Source organism: Phocoena sinus, chromosome 7, assembly GCF_008692025.1.
Source record: "Phocoena sinus isolate mPhoSin1 chromosome 7, mPhoSin1.pri, whole genome shotgun sequence".
In the NCBI taxonomy this organism is placed as follows: domain Eukaryota; kingdom Metazoa; phylum Chordata; class Mammalia; order Artiodactyla; family Phocoenidae; genus Phocoena; species Phocoena sinus.
Genome location: NC_045769.1, coordinates 34,760,120 through 34,779,597, shown reverse-complemented (window position 1 = coordinate 34,779,597; position 19,478 = coordinate 34,760,120). Strand labels below are relative to the sequence as shown.

Genomic DNA, 19,478 nt, shown 5'->3' with positions numbered 1-19,478 from the left:
TAGATAAGTTTGATTCTAACCTTTTTTGAAGTTCAGTTTTTGGAATAGAACAAAAAACTATTATGTAATCCATGCTTTGCCATTTAACAATTTAAGTGCCACTTACCATATATATATATATATTTTTTTTTTTTTGCGGAACACGGGCCTCTCACTGTTGTGGCCTCTCCCGTTGCGGAGCACAGGCTCTGGACGCGCAGGCTCAGCGGCCATGGCTCACGGGCCCAGCCGCTCCACGGCACGTGGGATCCTCCCGGGCGGGGGCATGGACGCGTGTCCCCTGCATCGGCAGGCGGACTCTCAACCACTGCGCCACCAGGGAAGCCCCCACTTACCATATTTTATGACCACATTTTTGGCAGTTGTATTTCAAACTTAGAAAGAACTATAATCCCATAAGTAATCAAAGTCACACCCTTAATATATTACATAATTGAGTTTTTTACTCCTTTCTCCAAAATTAAAGTCTACTCATTTACTTTTTCTCGTAATTGTCTCCATGACAGACAAATACCCAAACAGAAAGTCTAGGATTCATAAGAATGAACCATGAATCTCTAAACAAGACCTGTGTCAAAGTCAACACATTCATAATTTCAAGTTTTAATATATATTATTTGTTTACAAAAAGATAAATGTATACCTTCATCATATCATAGCAATATTGCAAAAAAACCCTTTTATCAAGAAAACTTCCAATTCTTATTTTCCAATTCTAGTTTAATTTAGTACTAGATAGCTTTCAGAGACATTGAGAAAACAGGTACAAGTAAATATCTGTGCAAAGCACAGGTCTGAATTATGAAAGAAATTAGCTTGGTTTATGTAAAGCAGCTAAGTGCCAAGTAAAAAGTAATCCCAACCAAAACATTCAGCACAATTTTTATTTCTGGCAACTTTAGCTCCTGGTTAGAAAATCCATCATCTCAGCTATGACATTAAATGGTGAAAATTTATTGAGCTATAATATATTGATAGATTTAGAAGCCCTTTTTCTCAAGCTAAAACTACTGTTCTGGTTCACACCACAGTGTGAGAGCCTTGAATTAGATCAATGATTCTCAAATAGAAGCCCATTATAAACCATATCATCCAGGGAATTTTTTTTCCTTCAAAATATATCTGCCTCCCTTCATATTGCCCCTACCACTAAGATTCTGCAGGGAAGTGGAGATGATATAATAGATATGCATGTGTGCCTTTTTTTTTTAACTCCTAGATTATTCTGATATACATGGAACTCTCTCAGAGTTACTCACTTTTATGGAGAATGCCTGAATTAGGTCCAACTCTATTTTTTAACATTGTATCAACAGCAGGCAAAAGGAGCAGAGCTACATAGTGATAGGAGCACAGCAGAAAGCTCTGCAGGTAAGGGGCTGTACTAATAGCAGCCATAATCTTTCTGTGCCAGCTCCCTCCAGAATCCATTATATATTTTAGACAATGACAAATGTTCAGTTCATCATCCTGAGAAAAGCACACTGTCTACCAGTCAGATAAAAATGTAAAAAGAAGCTATTTGGGACATCAAAAAAACTAAGCCACAGAAAAAGAAAGACAAAAATTCCTCTATTCTTTAAAAGAACATAACAAAGCATTAAAAGAAAAATAACAAAGTATTATTTTGTGCAGCTGTTAATTTGTTTGGAGACTTTCTGCCCATGTTTTATCATTCTAGTTTTTCATTATGTAGCATTGATTTTTCTATTACAAAATTCAGTCAAGCTGAAAATCTTAACCATTCTAGAACCGAATAAACTACAATAAGATGACAAAACTGTATTAAAAAACAATCAAACAATCCTAAATCCATATCGCATGTCAAGATAGCTTAAGAGTTGGATTAAAAAACAAGCTTTCAAAGCCCATTTTAGGGCAAACAATTATACTTCTTTACAGTCATTGTTTCAAATTCCTTATAAACAATACTGAAATGTATCAGAAAAGAGAATTTCTAATGATATATAAATAATCAGCCAATTATTATTATATTCTAATTTGGATTAGCATTCCTTAAATCACTTGGTAATTTCCTACTCAATGTTCAACTTTATTGCATTCTACAAGGACACCTACTGGCCATTCAAAATCAGCCATTAGTTCTCTAAGACAACTCTAGTAGGCTGGTTACATAATAATAAGAAACACATACATACACACACAGAGACACATATACCCTACATGAAAGCAGAGATTTGTTCACAGGTACTCACACTACAGAACTGCACCTAAAACAGAAGCAGAACTGTTCTTTGGACTGAGAGTATTATTCTTGCCAAAAGATAAACCGACCAAGAATGAAACACCAAGTATCAAAATTTTTATCTGAAACACTGATAAATATCTCAGTAGGCTAAACATTTCAGAACAAACTCTAATGATCCAGCTCTCTTTACCAAATGACATATAGAAAAAAAATTTTTTTTCAATTTAGTTTCTGGGATACACTAATATAAATTATCAATAATAGAAAAAAATCACATTTTAGAAAGTTTTTCTGACATGCAGTATTAAAATAAGCTCAGGAAAATGATACACTTGTTAATAAATACTACATGAGTCTTTATCTTCTAAGCTAAAGGCAACATTTCAATCAGCTCACATTTTAGAAATTTATAACACTTCCTTTAAAACTGCTTTCCAGTGAGCTATAAAATCAAGTTTTTAATGTAGTCTGTCATTCCATAATACACACTGAATGGAATTCCTATTTTAATTCTGTATTTCATTGTGCAAATAATGAATTATAAAAACTTAGAAAAAACATGATAATCTACAATTAATTATGTCTGTAAATACATTTTACCTCTACCGGAGAGGTTCAAAGAACATACTTTTTAAATCTAAGAAATAAATAATTCAAACTGGTTTCTCAGACTCATAGAGCAAATTTCTTAGAAAGACGACTCTCCCCCCACCAAAACCAGACCACCACCTAATTTTCACAGTCTCTAACATCCAAAATATTTAGGGGGTAAAAAAATCTACCAACTAATTTTCTAGTCATTTTCCAACTTGCACTTACCTCCTACTATAGATTTTTTTTTCCACTTTCCTGAAGATTAAAAGAAAAAAAAAAGATTTGTAGTCAGCCTTGACCCTCAAAACAAATAAATTCACGAACTACAAAACGTGAACCTGGCCACGCTCATCTAAGACTAACACATCTCTCAACCCAAGTCCATATTTGGGATAAGCTCTTCGTGACTACTCTATCCTTCATGCTTCTTCGCCCACAGAGCCGGCCGGGGTACAAAACAGTCAAACAAACGAAAAAACTATCCTCACACATCAAGAGGTTGCAAGACCTCCGCTTCCAGGAGGAGCAACCTGATTGTTTGGGTAAATAACGGCCAAGGATTACATAATATACAGCTACGAAGACTTTCAACGATCTGGCCGCCAATAAATATCTTTCTTCTCCGCTTCCTCCGTTCCCACCCTGAGAAACGGCCCTAAGAAGAAGCAAGCCCTAGGATTTCTCTCAGGTGCCTGCAATGCCGCGCGTCCTCTTTTCTCTCGGAGCTCCGTGCAAGGAATTCTTCCAGCCTTCACGACGCCGTCTTGCTCCGGCCTCTCTCCCGTCTCCGCCGGCGCCACCGCAGCCCCCCACGCCTGAGGCCCCTACGTCGCCCCGCAGGGCTCAGCCTCCACCCGCCTCGGCTGTCTTCTCCTCACGACCCTCCCAAGCTGCTAGCTGGTCTTCTAGAGGTTCCGAAACCACCAACACCCAACACTGTGGCTACCGCCTTCCCAGACCACCCTCGGCAGATCCCCTCTATAGTTCCTGTAGCCGAAGAAGAAGAAAATCCCTCCTATCTGGCACTCCGCGTCCCCCAGAGACAGCGCCGCCGCCTACCTGTCACCCCTCTGCCTCTGGCTTCTTACCGCCACCGCCTCCCGCAGCAGCCTGCCAACTGCAGCGCAACAACCGGCCCTCCCATTGGGTGATTCCACGCTCCAACAACAGCACCGCTGATTGGCAGCAGTATGCCCGCGGCCCTCCCCCTGTGCAGAGTCTAAAGATTCCGGTCTCGAGGAAGGACCACGTCGCTTCTTCCCCGCCTTCTGTCCTCCACAGTTTCTCTTACTTCGGTCAGACTCCGGATGCACAGATGTGCGGGGAAAAAGTCCACTTCCAGCCTCCTTCATGTCATCTCCACCTGGTCCAGGAATCTGTGACCCAGGACAACAATGTTAAATTTCTCCTCTGCTTTCCTGCCGTAAGGTACTCGAGGTGACAACTTCCGTTTCCGGTTGCCTCCGGCTGGTGGGTTGAATCTTGGGTGTCCTGAGAGGTCAGATTGCTGTCAGGTAAATAGGGGAGCTGGTGGTAGATCTCTTGATCGGGAATGAGAATGAGACTCTACTCCGGGGATTGTCGGAAAGGAGAGACTAAATAGAGAAGGGTGATGAGAATGAGTAGCTCTAGAGGGAAGGAGATCGAAGAACTAGCAGGAGAGAACTATGAAGTCCTGGGGTAGTGAGGGGCGGTTGTAGAAGGATGCTGTGAGGATCACTGTGGTTGTTAAGTCCAGATGCTTTTTTTCCTCCTGTGTCAACCGCAACACCCCCCGCCCCCTGTTTTTTGGTTTATCTTTGAGTCGAATGAAGGCACAACCGCACTCAAATCGAAAATTTGTAAAATCGGAATACTTGTAATGCCTGTCTCACGAGCATTTATAGTACAGTTTTAAATAAGATTTTTCTGGTATGAAAGTTTATGACACAATGTTAAAAATCACACAATTTTTAGTGTGATTACTATTAAATTGAATATACACGGATACAGGGACTGGAAGGGGCACTAAAGGGGAAAACAGTTAATTTGTCTTTTATTTTCTAATGTTCTTACGGTACAGTTTTTTAAATGAGGAGAAATTGGAATATATACTTCAAAGTCTTCGGTAAACTGTGAAATTACATACAGTGTAAGCGGCATTACCCTTTTATTTCCTTCTTAGGGAAAGTATGCCAACACTGTTCCTGTACTAGAGCCAGCTCCCGTTAGTGGAGGTTGATATCCAACAAACTTGTAGGTTCACTCCAAACATAGGTAGATAGAAGGAGGTGAAAAAAAATTCATGATTACATGCTTTTTCCTTGTTGAACTTATTTCCTTGCTGTTCTTGTTTGAAAAGCTCTGAAAGGGAAATAATCACCTCTTGTTGAGTCCTTGGCACGATTTAAGTCACTTTATCTAATTTTAGTTTTTATTGTGATGTATACGTAACAGAAGGCTGTATAAAACATAAGTACATTTTTAAGAATTATAATTAAGCAAACACTTGATCACCACCCCTCAGGTTAGGAAATAAAGCATTGCCAAAAACTTAAATATGCATTCTCAGCAGAGGTGATTGCCTTTTAAGGAGGTAAAAAATCGTTCTTGTTAGGTGGGGGTGAGAGGGCAAAAAAACCCTTAGATAATACAATAGTTTGTGGCCCTCCAAAGAGCCATAGTACATAAACTGTGGTATTAAATTTTCATGTGGAGGGGTAGGGTGAGAACATGATTAGGGGGAAAAAAAAGGTCTTAAGAAAGCACCTTTGGGGTACAGTAATTACAATACGTTGAAAAACACTGCCTTAGAAGCTCCCTGAATGAGTTTTTGTGATTCCATCTCCTCCAGCAAGAGGTAACCAGCATCCTAACTTGTAATAATCATTTACTTGTTTCACTTAAATATTTTTTCCTAGAAAATGAATTGTTAGGTTTTTCCATTTATATAAATGGGATTCAAAGTGTGTATTTTTTTCTGACTCACCCCTTGCTCAATCTTATATTTGTGAAATTCATTCATACTTTTGCATGTTGTTTTTCATTGTGTAATATTCCATAATTAATCCATTCCATAGTTGGACATTTGAGTTGTTTACAGTTTGGGGCTAGCATAAATAATCTGGCTAGAAAGATTTTTTTTTCATCGTGTGTTTGGCATTTTTGTGGAATTTTTATTTTAACAGTTTTTCCACCTGATTCTCTTGCATTTTTTTTTTTTTTTTTTTTTTTTTTTTTTGGCTGCGTTGTGTCCTCATTGCTGCAAGCGAGCTTTCTCCAGTTGTGGCGAGCCGGGGCTACTCTTTGTTGCGGTGTGTGGGCTTCTCATCGTGGTGGCTTCTCTTATTGTGGAGCGCGGGCTGCAGGTGCGTAGTTGCAGCACACAGGCTTCAGTAATTGTGGCTTGCAGACTCTAAAGCGCAGGCTCATTAGTTGTGGTGCACGGGCTTAGTTGCTCTGCGGCATGTGGGATCTTCCCGGACTAGGGCTCAAACCTGTGTCCCCTGCACTGGCAGGCAGATTCTTAACCACTGCGCCACCAGGGAAGTCCCTATATATTTGCCTGTTGATTATAAAATATATCTGTTATACAGATGCAAGAGTTTCTCTAGAGCAGTGCTGTCTAGTGCAAATATAATACAAACCGCATGTTATTTAAAAATGTCTAGTAGCCATATTAAAAAGGTAAAAAGAAACATAAAATTAATTTTAATAATGTATTTTATCTAACCGAGTGTATATATTCAAAATATTATAATTTTAAGGTGTAATCAGTATTAAAAGTTATTAACGAAATATTTTACATTTTCTTCATGCTGTCTTCAAAAGTGATGTGTTTTACAGAATATGCTGTTTCCATAAATGCAAACACTTGATCTGCATTTATATTTCATAAAATTTACAGTTGATAAAGCAGCTTTGCATGCCCAGTTTGTACCAAACACACTTTAAAATTTTCCAATAACTGGTTTGAAAATCCGTTTTGAAATTTAAATTAATTAAAATGAAATAAAAATTTTTAGTTCCCCAGTTGCATAGGCCACATTTAGGGAGCTAGTGGCTACCATATTGGACAGTGCAGATCTAGAGTATATATGCAGTACCTATGACTGGAATTGTTAGGCCGTAAGATATTCAAATGTTTAACTTTTCTAGGTCATACCAAACAGTTTTTTACAGTGGTTTTGTTAAATCACATTCTCACCACCTGGGTGTGAAAGTGGAAGGCACATCAGCACAATGTGTTTTCCCCAATTTTCACAATCTTGCAAGGTAGGTTTTAACCTCATGTTATATGAAGAAACTGAAGTTGAGCAAGATTTAAATGATTTGCACAGGATTTTACAGCTATTAATGGTGCATTCAGGGTTTGATGCCGGATCTGTACAGCACCAAAGTCTGCACTTCAGTAGGATTCCAAACTCTTCCTTCAAGTGATCAGGATATCATTGTTTGATTTATGGCTATTCTGAAGTAGAAATAATTTTTAGGAGAAAATGAAGCTTCCCTAAAAATAGTGTTGTTCAACTTTTTGTTCTTCTTGAAAAGTCATTAAAATATTTAGTAAACGCCTATGAAGGGACTCTTACTGAAATATTTTAATTAGATAGAAGAGAAAATACATTGAATTTATTAAAGGAAATTTGTTTAGGAGAAATGAGTATAGGTATACTTTCATGGTTTTTTTTTTCAAAGATATATCTTCCAAATTACTTAATATTTTGAGCATAGTAGTATTGTAACTTTGAGATAGCCTTCATACCATGGTAATATTTCAATTTTCATTTTCAAAATCAAGCTATTTAATCAAAAATGTTTGACCTTTGTTTTGTATTCTCTTCCAAGTACATTGATACTCAAGTACGTTTAATGTTATAGAATTGACATTTGCCAAAATAAGGGTTTTCTTGTAATCTAAAGATTTTTGGAACGAAACATTATTTAAAAAATATTTTTTGGAAAGCATAGAAGAAGCCAAAACTTTATCATTATAATTAAATGCTTCTAGAAGTCTTTCTTTTGTGATAATGTATTGAATCTCAAAAGTCAGACTGAAATCTGAAACCATAATTTGTTTCCTTTATATTATTGAATCCACCAAATAATAATGAAATAATGGATTAAATGTTTCATTCAAAGTTGTGAATGTTGTAGTTTTAACTTGTGTTTGGTAGGTGTTCATTTTTATTCTCTTTTAAATGTGAAAATCATCAACATAATGTTTTTTTATACCAACATGTCTGTAAATAAAAATATTAAATGTTGGCTAATTTGTCGGAATTACTGTGTACAGTTTTGTCCCCCATATTCTGGGAACTATTGTTTAATGAAATGAGCACTTCATATAATGTGTCTTTAGTATACACTATCTAATAATTACCTCTGTCTTCTAAAATTCAGTGTAAGAATCCTGCCTTATTATTGGACTTGTTTATAGTTATAAATGCAGACAAAGTAGTAATAATTATTTGGTTTGGTTTTATTTCTGGAAAGCGATGATTATAGAATTGCTACTGCTAACCTTATACAAATTATAGTATAGCATTATTAATTCATACCCTGTTAATTTGAAATTCATAACAATATAACGGGACTGAGCTCAAGTTTATTTTTGTATTATCTATAAAAATAACACTAGAAAACTGAAATCTTTATATACCCATTGGGGGCATATTTTATTAAAGCAAATTTATCGATTAAAAAGGGGTCCTAAAGGGCTTCCCTGGTGGCGCAGTGGTTGGGAGTCTGCCTGCCGATGCAGGGGACACGGGTTCGTGCCCCAGTCTGGGAGGATCCCACATGCCGCGGAGCGGCTGGGCCCGTGAGCCATGGCCGCTGAGCCTGCGCGTCCGGAGCCTGTGCTGCGCAACAGGAGAGGCCACAACGGTGAGAGGCCCGCGTACCACAAAAAAAAAAAAAAAAAAAAGGGGTCCTAAGGACTCTGTTAATGGAAGAGTATGTTAAAAAAAAAAGAATACTTACACTTAATATATGTATATCTGTATCAGTTTGCTGTACACATGAAACTAACACAACATTGTAGATCAACTATATTTCAATAAAAATTTAAAAAAAGAGTCTCTGTTGATCTACATCAAGAGTTAGCAAACTAGGGACTTCCCTGGTGGTGCAGTGGTTAAGAATCCACCTGCTAATGCAGGGAACATGGGTTCGAGCCCTGGTCTAGGAAGATCCCACATGCCACGGAGCAGTTAAACCTGTGAGCCACAACAACTGAGCCTGCGCTCTGGAGCCCGCGAGCCACAGCTACTGAAGCCCATGCACCTAGAGCCTGTACTCTGCAAACAGAGAAGCCACTGCAATGAAAAGCCCACACACTGCAACAAAGAGTAGCCCTCGCTTGCCGCAACTAGAGAAAGCCCGTGCACAACAATGAAGACCCAATGCAGCCAAAAATAAATAAATAAATAAATTTATTTATTAAAAAAAAAAAAAAGAGTTAGCAAACTACAGCCTGCTGGCCAAATTCAGCCCATTGCCTGTTTTTATGTGGCCAGTGAGTTAAGAAGGGTTTTTACAGATGAACATTTGCAATCTGATACTAAGGAACACTAAACTTTGAGCTCCAGTTAAGCAAAATGTTATCCCCCCAAAAAGGAATTGCATTTTTTCATCAGAAGACTTGTATTATAAAAAATTATACTCAGTTGTTATATTTAGAATTTTATCAATAAATATTTATGGAAATTTGTTTTTTCTCCTGTTATATATTTCTCCTGTTACATAATAACCTTGATTTCACCTCTTGGCCAACAAAGCCTAAAATATTTACTATGTGACTCTTTACAGAAAAAGTTCATGTGATCCATATGTATTAACCACAGTAATACCGCATTTTAAAAGAATCATCTGAAGAAAGCACGTAACAAAACTATGTACAACATTTTTGTTATAGATATTCATGCATTACGAAAGACTGAAAAGAAGGAAACAGTATTGCTTAAAAGTTAGGAGCGGGCTTCCCTGGTGGCGCAGTGGTTGAGAGTCCGCCTGCCGGTGCAGGGGACACGGGTTCGTGCCCCGGTCCGGGAGGATCCCACATGCCGCGGAGCGGCTGGGCCCGTGGGCCATGGCCGCTGAGCCTGCGCGTCCGGAGCCTGTGCTCTGCAACGGGAGAGGCCACAACACTGAGAGGCCCGCGTAAAGAAAAAAAAAAAAAAAAAAAAAAGTTAGGAGCAAGGGCTCTGAAATGAAACTGCAGTGTTCAAAACCCAATTGTACCATTAACTATTTTTGTTGCCTTCAGAAAGTTACTTATTTTCTTGGAGCCTCATTGTCTTCATCTATAAAATGGGGATAATAATGGTAATTTAAGTTCAAAGAGTTGTTTTAGGAATAATGTGGAGTCAAGACAGTTAAAGCACTTTATTGTAGTGCACCTGGCACATAGGGCATGGTAAATATTTGCTATTATTATAATGAAGAAAGAAACCAAATAGTAAATGGTTATCTCTTAGTGATGGGATTACCGATTATTTTTCTTTTTTATATTTTGCATATGTGTATTTCCAAACTATGAACATATACTAGTTATGTAAAGAGACACTGTTTTATAAAATTTCTTAGCTTCGAATTTTCAAGTATTTATATTGCTTTTCTTTTTAAAACATTAAAATTTTACCTTAAAACATAAATAGTAAACTTGGGTATTTGATATCTACAATATATGTATTTCTCCCTTAAATTAATCTTTTCCTGTAGACATGGCCCATGGACATGGACATGAACATGGTCATAGTAAAATGGAACTTCCAGATTATAAACAATGGAATATAGAAGGGACACCGTTAGAAACTGTCCAGGAGAAGCTGGCTGCACGAGGGCTAAGGGATCCATGGGGCCGGTAAGAATAATTAAATAATTTAAATAGAACTTATCCTAGAGAAGCAGTATCTATGTTCCTTTTCAGTGTATTCTCTTTTTAAAAAAATCATTAAAAATGGCCTTTTACATTTAAGTTTTAAAATCAGCTTTATTAAAATACCACTTATATACAGTAAAATTCACCCCACTTTAAGTGTATCATTCCATGAGTTTTGACAGATGTGTGCAGTTACCTGTGCAGTTATGTGACTACCACCACAATCATGGTGCAGGATATTTCTAGAATACCAAAAAGTTCCCTGATGATCCTTTGCACTCAGTGCTATCCTACCCCTGGTTCCTGGCAACCCTTGATCTGCTTTTTCAATTGCAGTCATACAGTCTGTAGTTTTTGTTCTGGCCACTTTCACTTATCATAATGCTTTTGAGACTTATGTACATTGTTAACTTATATCCATAGTCCCATCCTTTTTTATTGCTGAGTACTACTCCATTGTATGCATATACCTCATTTTGTTTACTGTTCACCAGTTGATGACCATCTGGCTTGTTTCCAGTTTTTGGCTATTATGAGTAAAGTTGCTTTAAACATTCAAGTACAAGGCTGTGTGAACATATGCTTTCATTTCTCTTGGGTAAATACCTAACAGTGGGATTTCTGAATCTTTTGAAAAGTGTATTTTTTAAAATAAAAAACTGCCAAACTATTTTACAAAGTGGCTGTACCATTTTGCATTCCCACCAACAATGCATGAGAATTTCAGTTGCTCAATGTCCTCATCAGTACTTAGTATTATCAGCCTTTTAATTTTAGCCATTCTAGTGAATGTGATAGAAATATTTCTTTGGGTTTTAATTTGCATTTCCATGAAGAATGAAGATGACGAGAATCTTTTCATATGCTTATTTGTCATTTGTATATTTTCTTTGGTTTAATGTTTATTCAGATCTTTTGCCCATTCTATTTATCAGAGTGTTTGTCTTTTATTGAATTATAAGAGTTGTCTATATATTTTAAATATAAGTCCTTTATCAGATAAAAGTTTTGCAGATGTTTTTCCCAGAGTGTGGCCTATCTTTTCATTTTCTTTTTTTAAAATAAATTTATTTATTTGTTTGTTTATTTATTTTTGGCTGTGTTAGGTCTTCGTTGCTGCACGCAGGCTTTCTCTAATTGCAGTGAGCGGGGTCTACTCTTCATTGTGGTGCGCAGGCTTCTCATTTCGGTGGCTTCTCTTGTTGCACAGCACAGGCTCTAGGCGCGCAGGCTTCAGTAGTTGTGGCATGCAGCCTCAATAGTTGTGGCTTGCAGGCTCTAGAGCACAGGCTCAGTAGTTGTGGCGCACAGGCTTAGTTGCTCTGCAGCATGTGGGATCTTCCTGGACCAGGGATCGAACCCGTGTCCCCTGCATTGGCAGGCAGATTCTCAACCACTGTTCCACCAGGGAAGTCCCTCTTTTCATTTTCTTAATGATGTCTTTAAAAGAGTTTTAAATTGTGCTGAAGTCCCAATTTAGCATTTTTTTCTTTTATGGTTTGTGCTTTTTGCATCCTAAGATTTTCTCCTAATCTTCTGGAAGCTTTTATAGTGTTCTTTCTTACATTGAGGCATATGATCCATTTGAGTTAATTTTTATGTCATATGAGGTAAGGATGAAGGTTAATGTTTTTGCATATGGACCTCCAGTTGTTCTAGCACCATATATTAAAAGACTGTCTTTCCCCATTAATTGACTTTGACACCATTGTCAAAAGTCAGTTGACAATATCTGTACAGTCTACTTCTGGATTCTTTTCTGTTACCCTGATCAATATATCTATTTTATGTCAATACCACACTGTCTTCAAATCAGGTAGTATAAAATAAGATGTCCAACTTTTTAAAAAAATTGTTTTAGCTATTCCAAGTTCTTGTATTTATATTTAAATTTTAGAATGAGCTTTTCAGTTTCTATAAAAAGCCTGCTTGGAATTTAATTGGGATCACCTTGAATCTTTAGCTCAATTGAGGATAACTGCTGTCTTAACAATATTGTCTTCCAGTCCATGAACAGTTTAGATCCTCTTTAATTTTCTCAGCAGTGTTCTTACAGTCTTGTACATATTTTGTTCAATTTATCCTGACTTGTTCCGTATTTTTTATGCTATTGTAAACAGTATTTTTAAACTTCAGTTTCCAGTTGTTCATTGCTAATATATAAAAATATAATTGCTTTTATATATTGAATTTGTATCTTGTTACCTTGTTAAATTCACTTTTTAGTTCTAGCAGACGTTTCTTACAGATTCCTTAGAATTTACTTCATAGAAGATCATTTCGTCTACAAAGACGTTACTTTTTTTTCGATCTATAACCTTTTAATTTCTTTTTCTTGCATTATTGCATGGGCTAACATTATAGTATAATGTTGAATAAAAGTGGTGTATTTGAACATCCTAGCTTTATTCCTAATTGGGGAAAGCATTCAACCTTTCATCATTAAGTGTAATGTTAGTTGTAGGATGTTCAGAGATGCCTTTCATCAAGTTGAGGAATTTCTCTTCTATTCCTGGGTTACTATGAGTTACTATTATTATTGTTACTAATAGGTGTTGAATTTTGTTAAATGCTTTTTCTACATCTATTAAGACGCTCACCTCTTTTTTTATTCTGTTAATATGGTGAGTTAATTTTATTCATTTTCAGGTGTTATACCAATCTTGCATTCTTTTGAGGTAAACCCTACTTCATCGTGATATATTATCCTTTTAAATATTGCTGCATTCAATTTTCTAAAATTTTGTTAAGAATATTTGCATCTATGTTGATGAGGAATATTAATCTGTAGTTTTCTTCTAATGTCTTTGTCTGGTTTTGGTGTCTTAAATTAGATTTTATTAGCTTTCGTAAGTCAGATTTTTAGAGTTAAGTGGGTTTTGTTCTTTAAAACATGATTTTTTCCACTCATTTATCCTTACCTGCGAGAGAAGACTTTTTTTCACTAGAGCACTCTGATTTGTTTCCTTCTCTGTTCAGGATACTCAAAAGAATGATTGCCAGAGCATGAAATTAGTCTACTAAAGTTCTGGCTTCTATGACAGGGAAAATCAATGATCCTCTTGAATAGTAATAGTATTATCGAGTGTTACGTACTCTTTGTGCCAAAATACATCATACATTACTCTGTTTAATCTTTATAATAACACTATAAGGTAAATAGTAATCGTAATTGAGTAGAAGAAACAGGCCTCAACAGGTTAAGTAACTTGCCGAGCCTAAGTTGTGTATCTAGTATGGCAGAGCAAAGATTAATACCCAGATCTCTTAACTTCCTCTTTCCATGAAGCTGTAATGACTACTATGAGCAAAGCTACACAACTGACCTGTGATGGATAGGCCAAGGTGAGCCTTGCATTTGAGAATTCTGTAAAATCCTGAGTACTATGACTGTGAAATATGAAACCATCAAGTGTTTTTTCTTGTATTTCATGTACGAAATGTGGGCATATAGATCTAATTATCTTATGCCAAAGAAAGATTCCTATTGTGATCCACTTAGATTATCTTATATTAGGTTGCATTTAAGTCTGTTAGAAAGATGAAATCAAATATATTTTACTCAATGAATGTGTGTCATATGTTAATATAATTTTCCCCTTTTTTTTCCTCTAGCAATGAAGCTTGGAGATACACGGGTGGCTTTGCAAATAATGTTTCCTTTGTTGGTGCATTATTAAAAGGATTCAAATGGGGATTTGCTGCATTTGTGGTAGCTGTAGGGGCTGAATATTACCTGGAGTCCCAGAAAAAAGATAAGAAGCATCACTGAAGATAATACCTGGAATTATCTTTTAATGTCTTCTTAACTCTCTTATAAAAAGAAGATTTCTTCACTGTAGCCTACTCATCTGTGTGTTTGTTCCTTACTTGGTTCTAGTAAGATTTAATAAAGTAAGAGAACATGTACCAGTCTGCTTTGTCATTCTTTAAAAAAAAAAAAAGTGTCTCCAGCCATATCAGATTTGGTTTGGAATACTTGGGGGGTTGAGCACTGGCAGCAGTCCATTCTGCAAATAGCAGACAGCCAGCGTATATTTGAACAAATGGGTATGTTCTAATAGTTTTTTTTTAAGTTTTAAAATTGTGATAAAATTTGCCATCTTGTTTTTAAGTGGTCAGTGACATAAAATATATTAATAATGTTATGCTACCATCACCACCATCCGTCTCCATAACTCTTTTCATCTTTTAAAACTGAAAGTCTATGCCCATTAATTAATAACGCCTCATTCTGCCTTCCCCTCAGCCTCTGGCAACCATCATTCTAATTTCCGTCTCTGTGATTTTTGACTACTCTAAGTACCTCATATAAGTAGAATCATTCAGAATCTGTCTTTTTGTGACTGGCTTATTTCATTTCACATAATGTCCTCAAGGTTCATCTGTGTTGCGTGGGTCAGAATTTCCTTTCTTTTTAAGGCTGAATAATATTCCATTTTATGTACATACCACATTTTGCTTATCCATTCATTCATTGATGGACACTTGGGTTGCTTCCACATTTTAGCTGTTGTGAATAATACTGCTATGAACATAGGTGTACTCTAACAGTTTTTTTTTTTTTTGACTGCACCTTGCGACATGTGGGATCTTAGTTTCCCGATCAGGGATTGAACCCGTGCCCCCTTCCATGGAAGCACGGAGTCTTAACAACTGGACCACCAAAGAAGTCCCCAGATTTTTATTTTTAATTTTTAAAATATTTTTAACAATATTTATTTATTTGGCTGTGTCAGGTCTTAGTTGCAGCACGTGAGATCTTCATTGCAGCATGTGGAATCTTTCCTTGCGGTGTGTGGGCTTCTCTCTAGTTGTGGCGTTCAGACTCCAGAGCGTGTGGGCTCAGTATTTGTGGCACACGGGCTCTCTAGTTGTGGTGCATGGGCTCTAGAGCGCACAGGCTCAGTAGTTGCAGTGCACGCACTTAGTTGCCCCGTGGCATGTGGGATCTTTAGTTCCCTGACCAGGGATCGAAACTGCATCCCCTGCATTGGAAGGCTGGACCACCAAGGAAGTCCCCAGATTTTTTTAAAATAAATTTATTTATTTTTGGCTGCACTGGGTCTTCATTGCTGTGCGTGGGCTTTCTCTAGTTGCAGAGAGCCGGGGCTACTCTTCGTTGCAGTACACTGGCTTCTTATTGCGGTGGCTTCTCTTGTTGCGGAGCACGGGCTGTAGGTGCGTGGGCTTCAGTAGTTGTGGCTCGCGGGCTCTAGAGCACAGGCTCAGTAGAGCATTCTTTTCAAATGAACATGGAACATTTACCACAACAGACTATATTCTGGGCCATAAAACTATATTTAAGAGGATTGAAACAACACAAAGTATATTCTTAGACCATGAAGAAATTAGACTAAAAATAACATCTGAAAAATCTACAAGTATTTGGAAATTGGACAGCACACTTGTAAATACCCTCTGCTCAAAAAAGTATAGGTATATTAGAAAATACTTTAACTGAACAAAATGAAAACACAAATAGCAAAATTTGTGACATGCAGCAATAAGATTGATCTCTAGCTAGACTGATGAGAAAAAAGACACAAATTAGGAATACTAGTAATGAAAGAAGAGACATCACTACAGATCCCTTAGAGACATTAAAACAACAATGAAACAATATTTATTGGCAACTTTATGCAAATAAACTTTGATGAAATTGGCTACATCCTTATGAGACAAACTACCAAAACTCACTAAAGAAGTAAATAACCTGAATAGTCATATATATATTAAAGAAATTGAATCTCTGGTTAATTGTAAATTCATTTGCTGGGTTAGGTAGCGAAAAGATGGAAAGCGCAGTGCTTCATACATTAATAGAGAATAACAGTAGTTTTGTTCTCAAATCTTAGAATTGATTTTTCTTATCCATCTATATTTTCTGGAAGCAAGCAGTAAAGTTTTCGTTATATTTTAATTTGAAAATTATTGCCTGCATACCTTAGGAGTTGCAAAGCATACAAACGACTGTCAGCTGTTGCCATTACTTGAACTAGAACCAATTAAATGTGATACTCGTTATTAAAATGACCAAAGTACATTTGAGAGTAATGCTAATTATGTGTCTGCTAGCCTCATGAATAAACACTGTAGATGATTATTAAAAGGGTTATTAGCCCTTTTCTGTATGTTGGCCAAGTTCATAGTAAAGTAACAAAACCTAAGATGGCATAGCTAGTGAGTTCTAGAGTTAGATTTGAATCCAGGTTGGACTCCACAGCCCATAGTTACCACTAAATTATGTTACCTATCATGTTGTATCTGATAACTACCATAAGATGCCATAAAATTAACGTTTTGGATCTTTTCTCAGCGCTACTTTCTAATTACGCTTGAAATAAACAGTAGGGATTTAAAAAAATCTAAAATATGGCATGTAATATTTTATGACAAAGAAAATAATGAATACAGTCATTTTACTGTATACTTGTACTTCGAAGGGAACTTTGTTTTGATACACCTAATGAAACATATTTAGACATTTTTTTAAAGTAACATGAGGACTTTGGAGAGACAAGTTGGCACAGAAAATGTGTACAAAGACAAAACCATGGAAAGAATAAGAATTTATCCAAGTGGGCAATTAATATGATGGAAGAAACAAATTAGAAGAAAAAAAAGGAAAAGAAGGGGTTGTAGGATTATGGACCTGATGAAAGCAGCAGAGACAAGCAGAACTTGCACAATAGGATGTATTTACAATCATCCACTCGCTGCTTCAATCAAATATAGACCTTAATGATACTGTGGAAAGGAAGGTACTTTACATTGGGTTTTAACACAGTCTACATATTAACATAAATTTGTTTAAGTTTGGAGAGAGAGGTCATTGGCAAGGCTTGCTTGGTTAGGGACTAGATAAAACTATTCCAGTAGAAATAAATTGAGTCTTACCCTTCATTCTTCTCTTTCTCTTCCCTATCACTGATCATATTTGTCATTTTTCTTTTTAAAAATGTGGGTATCAGAGACTAGACAGACATTTTCTAACACGGTGGTTCCCCAAATGGGATACACACAACTCATGGGATGTGCGAGACTATGCATTGGTGTGAGAAGAGAATAAACTTAAACATATTTATTTTCATGTTTAATAAAAATGAATTCAATTTTGCTAATGTTTAACGTACAGACAGTGGGGTTTTCCCTTATTTGGTGGCTACCAAGTGATCACATAGAATTGTTGGTAACTAAGGTATCCTGAGGGGAAAGTGGGAGTTCTGCCCTCCAAAGGGGAGAACAAAGGGACTTTTCAGTGGATTGCTACAGATTGTACTTTATATGTACTTGGTTCTTGGAATTTATTATCTACTAGTTTTACTAAACTAAACTTCATGGAGTGAGTAAGTGCCTTAAAAAGATTTTTTACAAAGAAGCTGCTAATAGTGATATGCATGAACAAGCAAACAAGAAGAAAATAAGTTATGAACTCTTCATCAGCAACATTACCAGGTAAATTACAATGAGCTAACCATGAAAAAAAGTCAACCAAAAAAAAAAAAGATCAAAATATGGATTGGACCCACTGTTAGTACAATAAACCTTGCCCTAAGAGTATATAAATCTGATATATTAACTAATGATGGCATGTAGTCCTTTTTTTTTTTTTTTTTTTTTTTTTTTTTTTGCGGTACGCGGGCCTCTCACTGTTGTGGCCCCTCCCGTTGCGGAGCACAGGCTCCGGGCGCGCAGGCTCAGCAGCCATGGCTCACGGGGCCAGCCGCTCTGCGGCACGCGGGATCTTCCCGGGCCAGGGCACGAACCCGTGTCCCCTGCATCGGCAGGCGGACTCTCAACCACTGTGCCACCAGGGAAGCCCCAGTCCTTTTTTAAAAATATGTATTTATTTATTTGGCTACTCGGGTCTTAGCTGAGGCACGCAGGATCTTCGTTATCACGTGTGGGATGTTTGTTGCAGCATGTGGGATCTTTACTTGTGGCATGTGGAATCTTTAGTTGCTGGCATGCTGGCTCTTAGTTGTGGCATGTGGAATCTAGTTCCCTGACCAGGAATTGAACTCGGGCCCCCTGCATTGGGGGTGTGGAGTCTTAACCTCTGGACCACCAGGGAAGTCCCCATGTAGTCTTCATGATTAGGAAAACATTTAAAATTATGTTTGACAAAAATTACTAAAATCGGGGACTTCCCTGGTGGTCCAGCTATTAAGGCTCTGTGCTTCCACTGCAGGGGGCCTGGGTTCCATCCCTGGTCTGAGAACTAAGATCCCACATGCCGAGCGGTAAGGCCAAAAAAATTACTAAAATTGACTGTAGTGACGGTACACATATCTGTGAATATAATAATAACCACTGAATTAAACACTTAAAAAAATTATGTTTAATCTTTGTGTTACCCTTAATTTCTATATTTGTGTATTCTTAATGTCGATGATAATAGTTACATATTACATATAAAATGTTAAGACAAAGACGGGGATTTAATGTACTTTCTCCTCAGAGTATTCAGCTGTCATTAAAAAATAGCATTCAGAGGACTCATCAGATTAAAAAAAATTTTTTATGTATAGTTTATTATATAAAACCTGGGTAGTTTAGCACCAAAAATTAAATGTTATTTCGTGATGGCCTCTCACTCAGTTGGCAACATGAGTTTCAAAATTTGATATAATCCTCATGGATCCTCAGAATCTTTAGAATTTCAAGTTATTCAAATTAAACAGCTATACTATTGAGAGTAGAATCGTCCACTTGTGTCCTAATTTGCCTCAATATCAGTTAGCAGAGAGAAATGGGGTGGTTTTTTTGCTTTCCTTTTTATTTTTGTTTGGGGTCAGAAAATCAGCT

General features: G+C 36.9%; 2 protein-coding genes across 6 annotated transcripts in view; one reads left to right on the top strand and one right to left on the bottom strand.

Moving 5' to 3' along the window:
• FAM126B (family with sequence similarity 126 member B) overlaps positions 1-3,918 on the bottom strand; it is a 72,919-nt gene extending 69,001 nt beyond the window's left edge. Inside the window, 1 exon segment of the mRNA XM_032636863.1 lies at positions 3,863-3,918. The gene's annotated coding sequence lies outside the window, so the exon portion shown is untranslated.
• Positions 468-14,576, top strand: NDUFB3 (NADH:ubiquinone oxidoreductase subunit B3). Of its 5 annotated transcripts, none has more exons than XR_004350661.1 (3): positions 468-4,231; positions 10,508-14,012; positions 14,283-14,576. XR_004350661.1 is itself a non-coding variant. In XM_032636866.1 (3 exons), exons 2-3 carry the CDS (start codon positions 10,510-10,512, stop codon positions 14,437-14,439), a joined length of 297 nt encoding a protein of 98 aa, XP_032492757.1. In that variant the 5' UTR covers positions 4,088-4,231; positions 10,508-10,509; the 3' UTR covers positions 14,440-14,576. The 5 variants fall into 5 exon arrangements, 4 of the variants coding, with proteins under 4 accessions (XP_032492757.1, XP_032492755.1, XP_032492758.1 ...); XM_032636866.1 differs by having other exon boundaries at positions 4,088-4,231; positions 10,508-10,649; XM_032636864.1 differs by having other exon boundaries at positions 4,097-4,317; positions 10,508-10,649.
• Positions 14,577-19,478: the final 4,902 nt, after the last annotated feature.

Coding starts and splice junctions, on each gene's coding strand:
- NDUFB3 (XM_032636866.1), top strand. CDS start 10,510: ATGGCCCATGGACATGGACATGAACATGGTCATAGTAAAATGGAACTT. Junction 10,650..14,282: donor CTAAGGGATCCATGGGGCCG/GTAAGAATAATT, acceptor TTTTTCCTCTAG/CAATGAAGCTTGGAGATACA.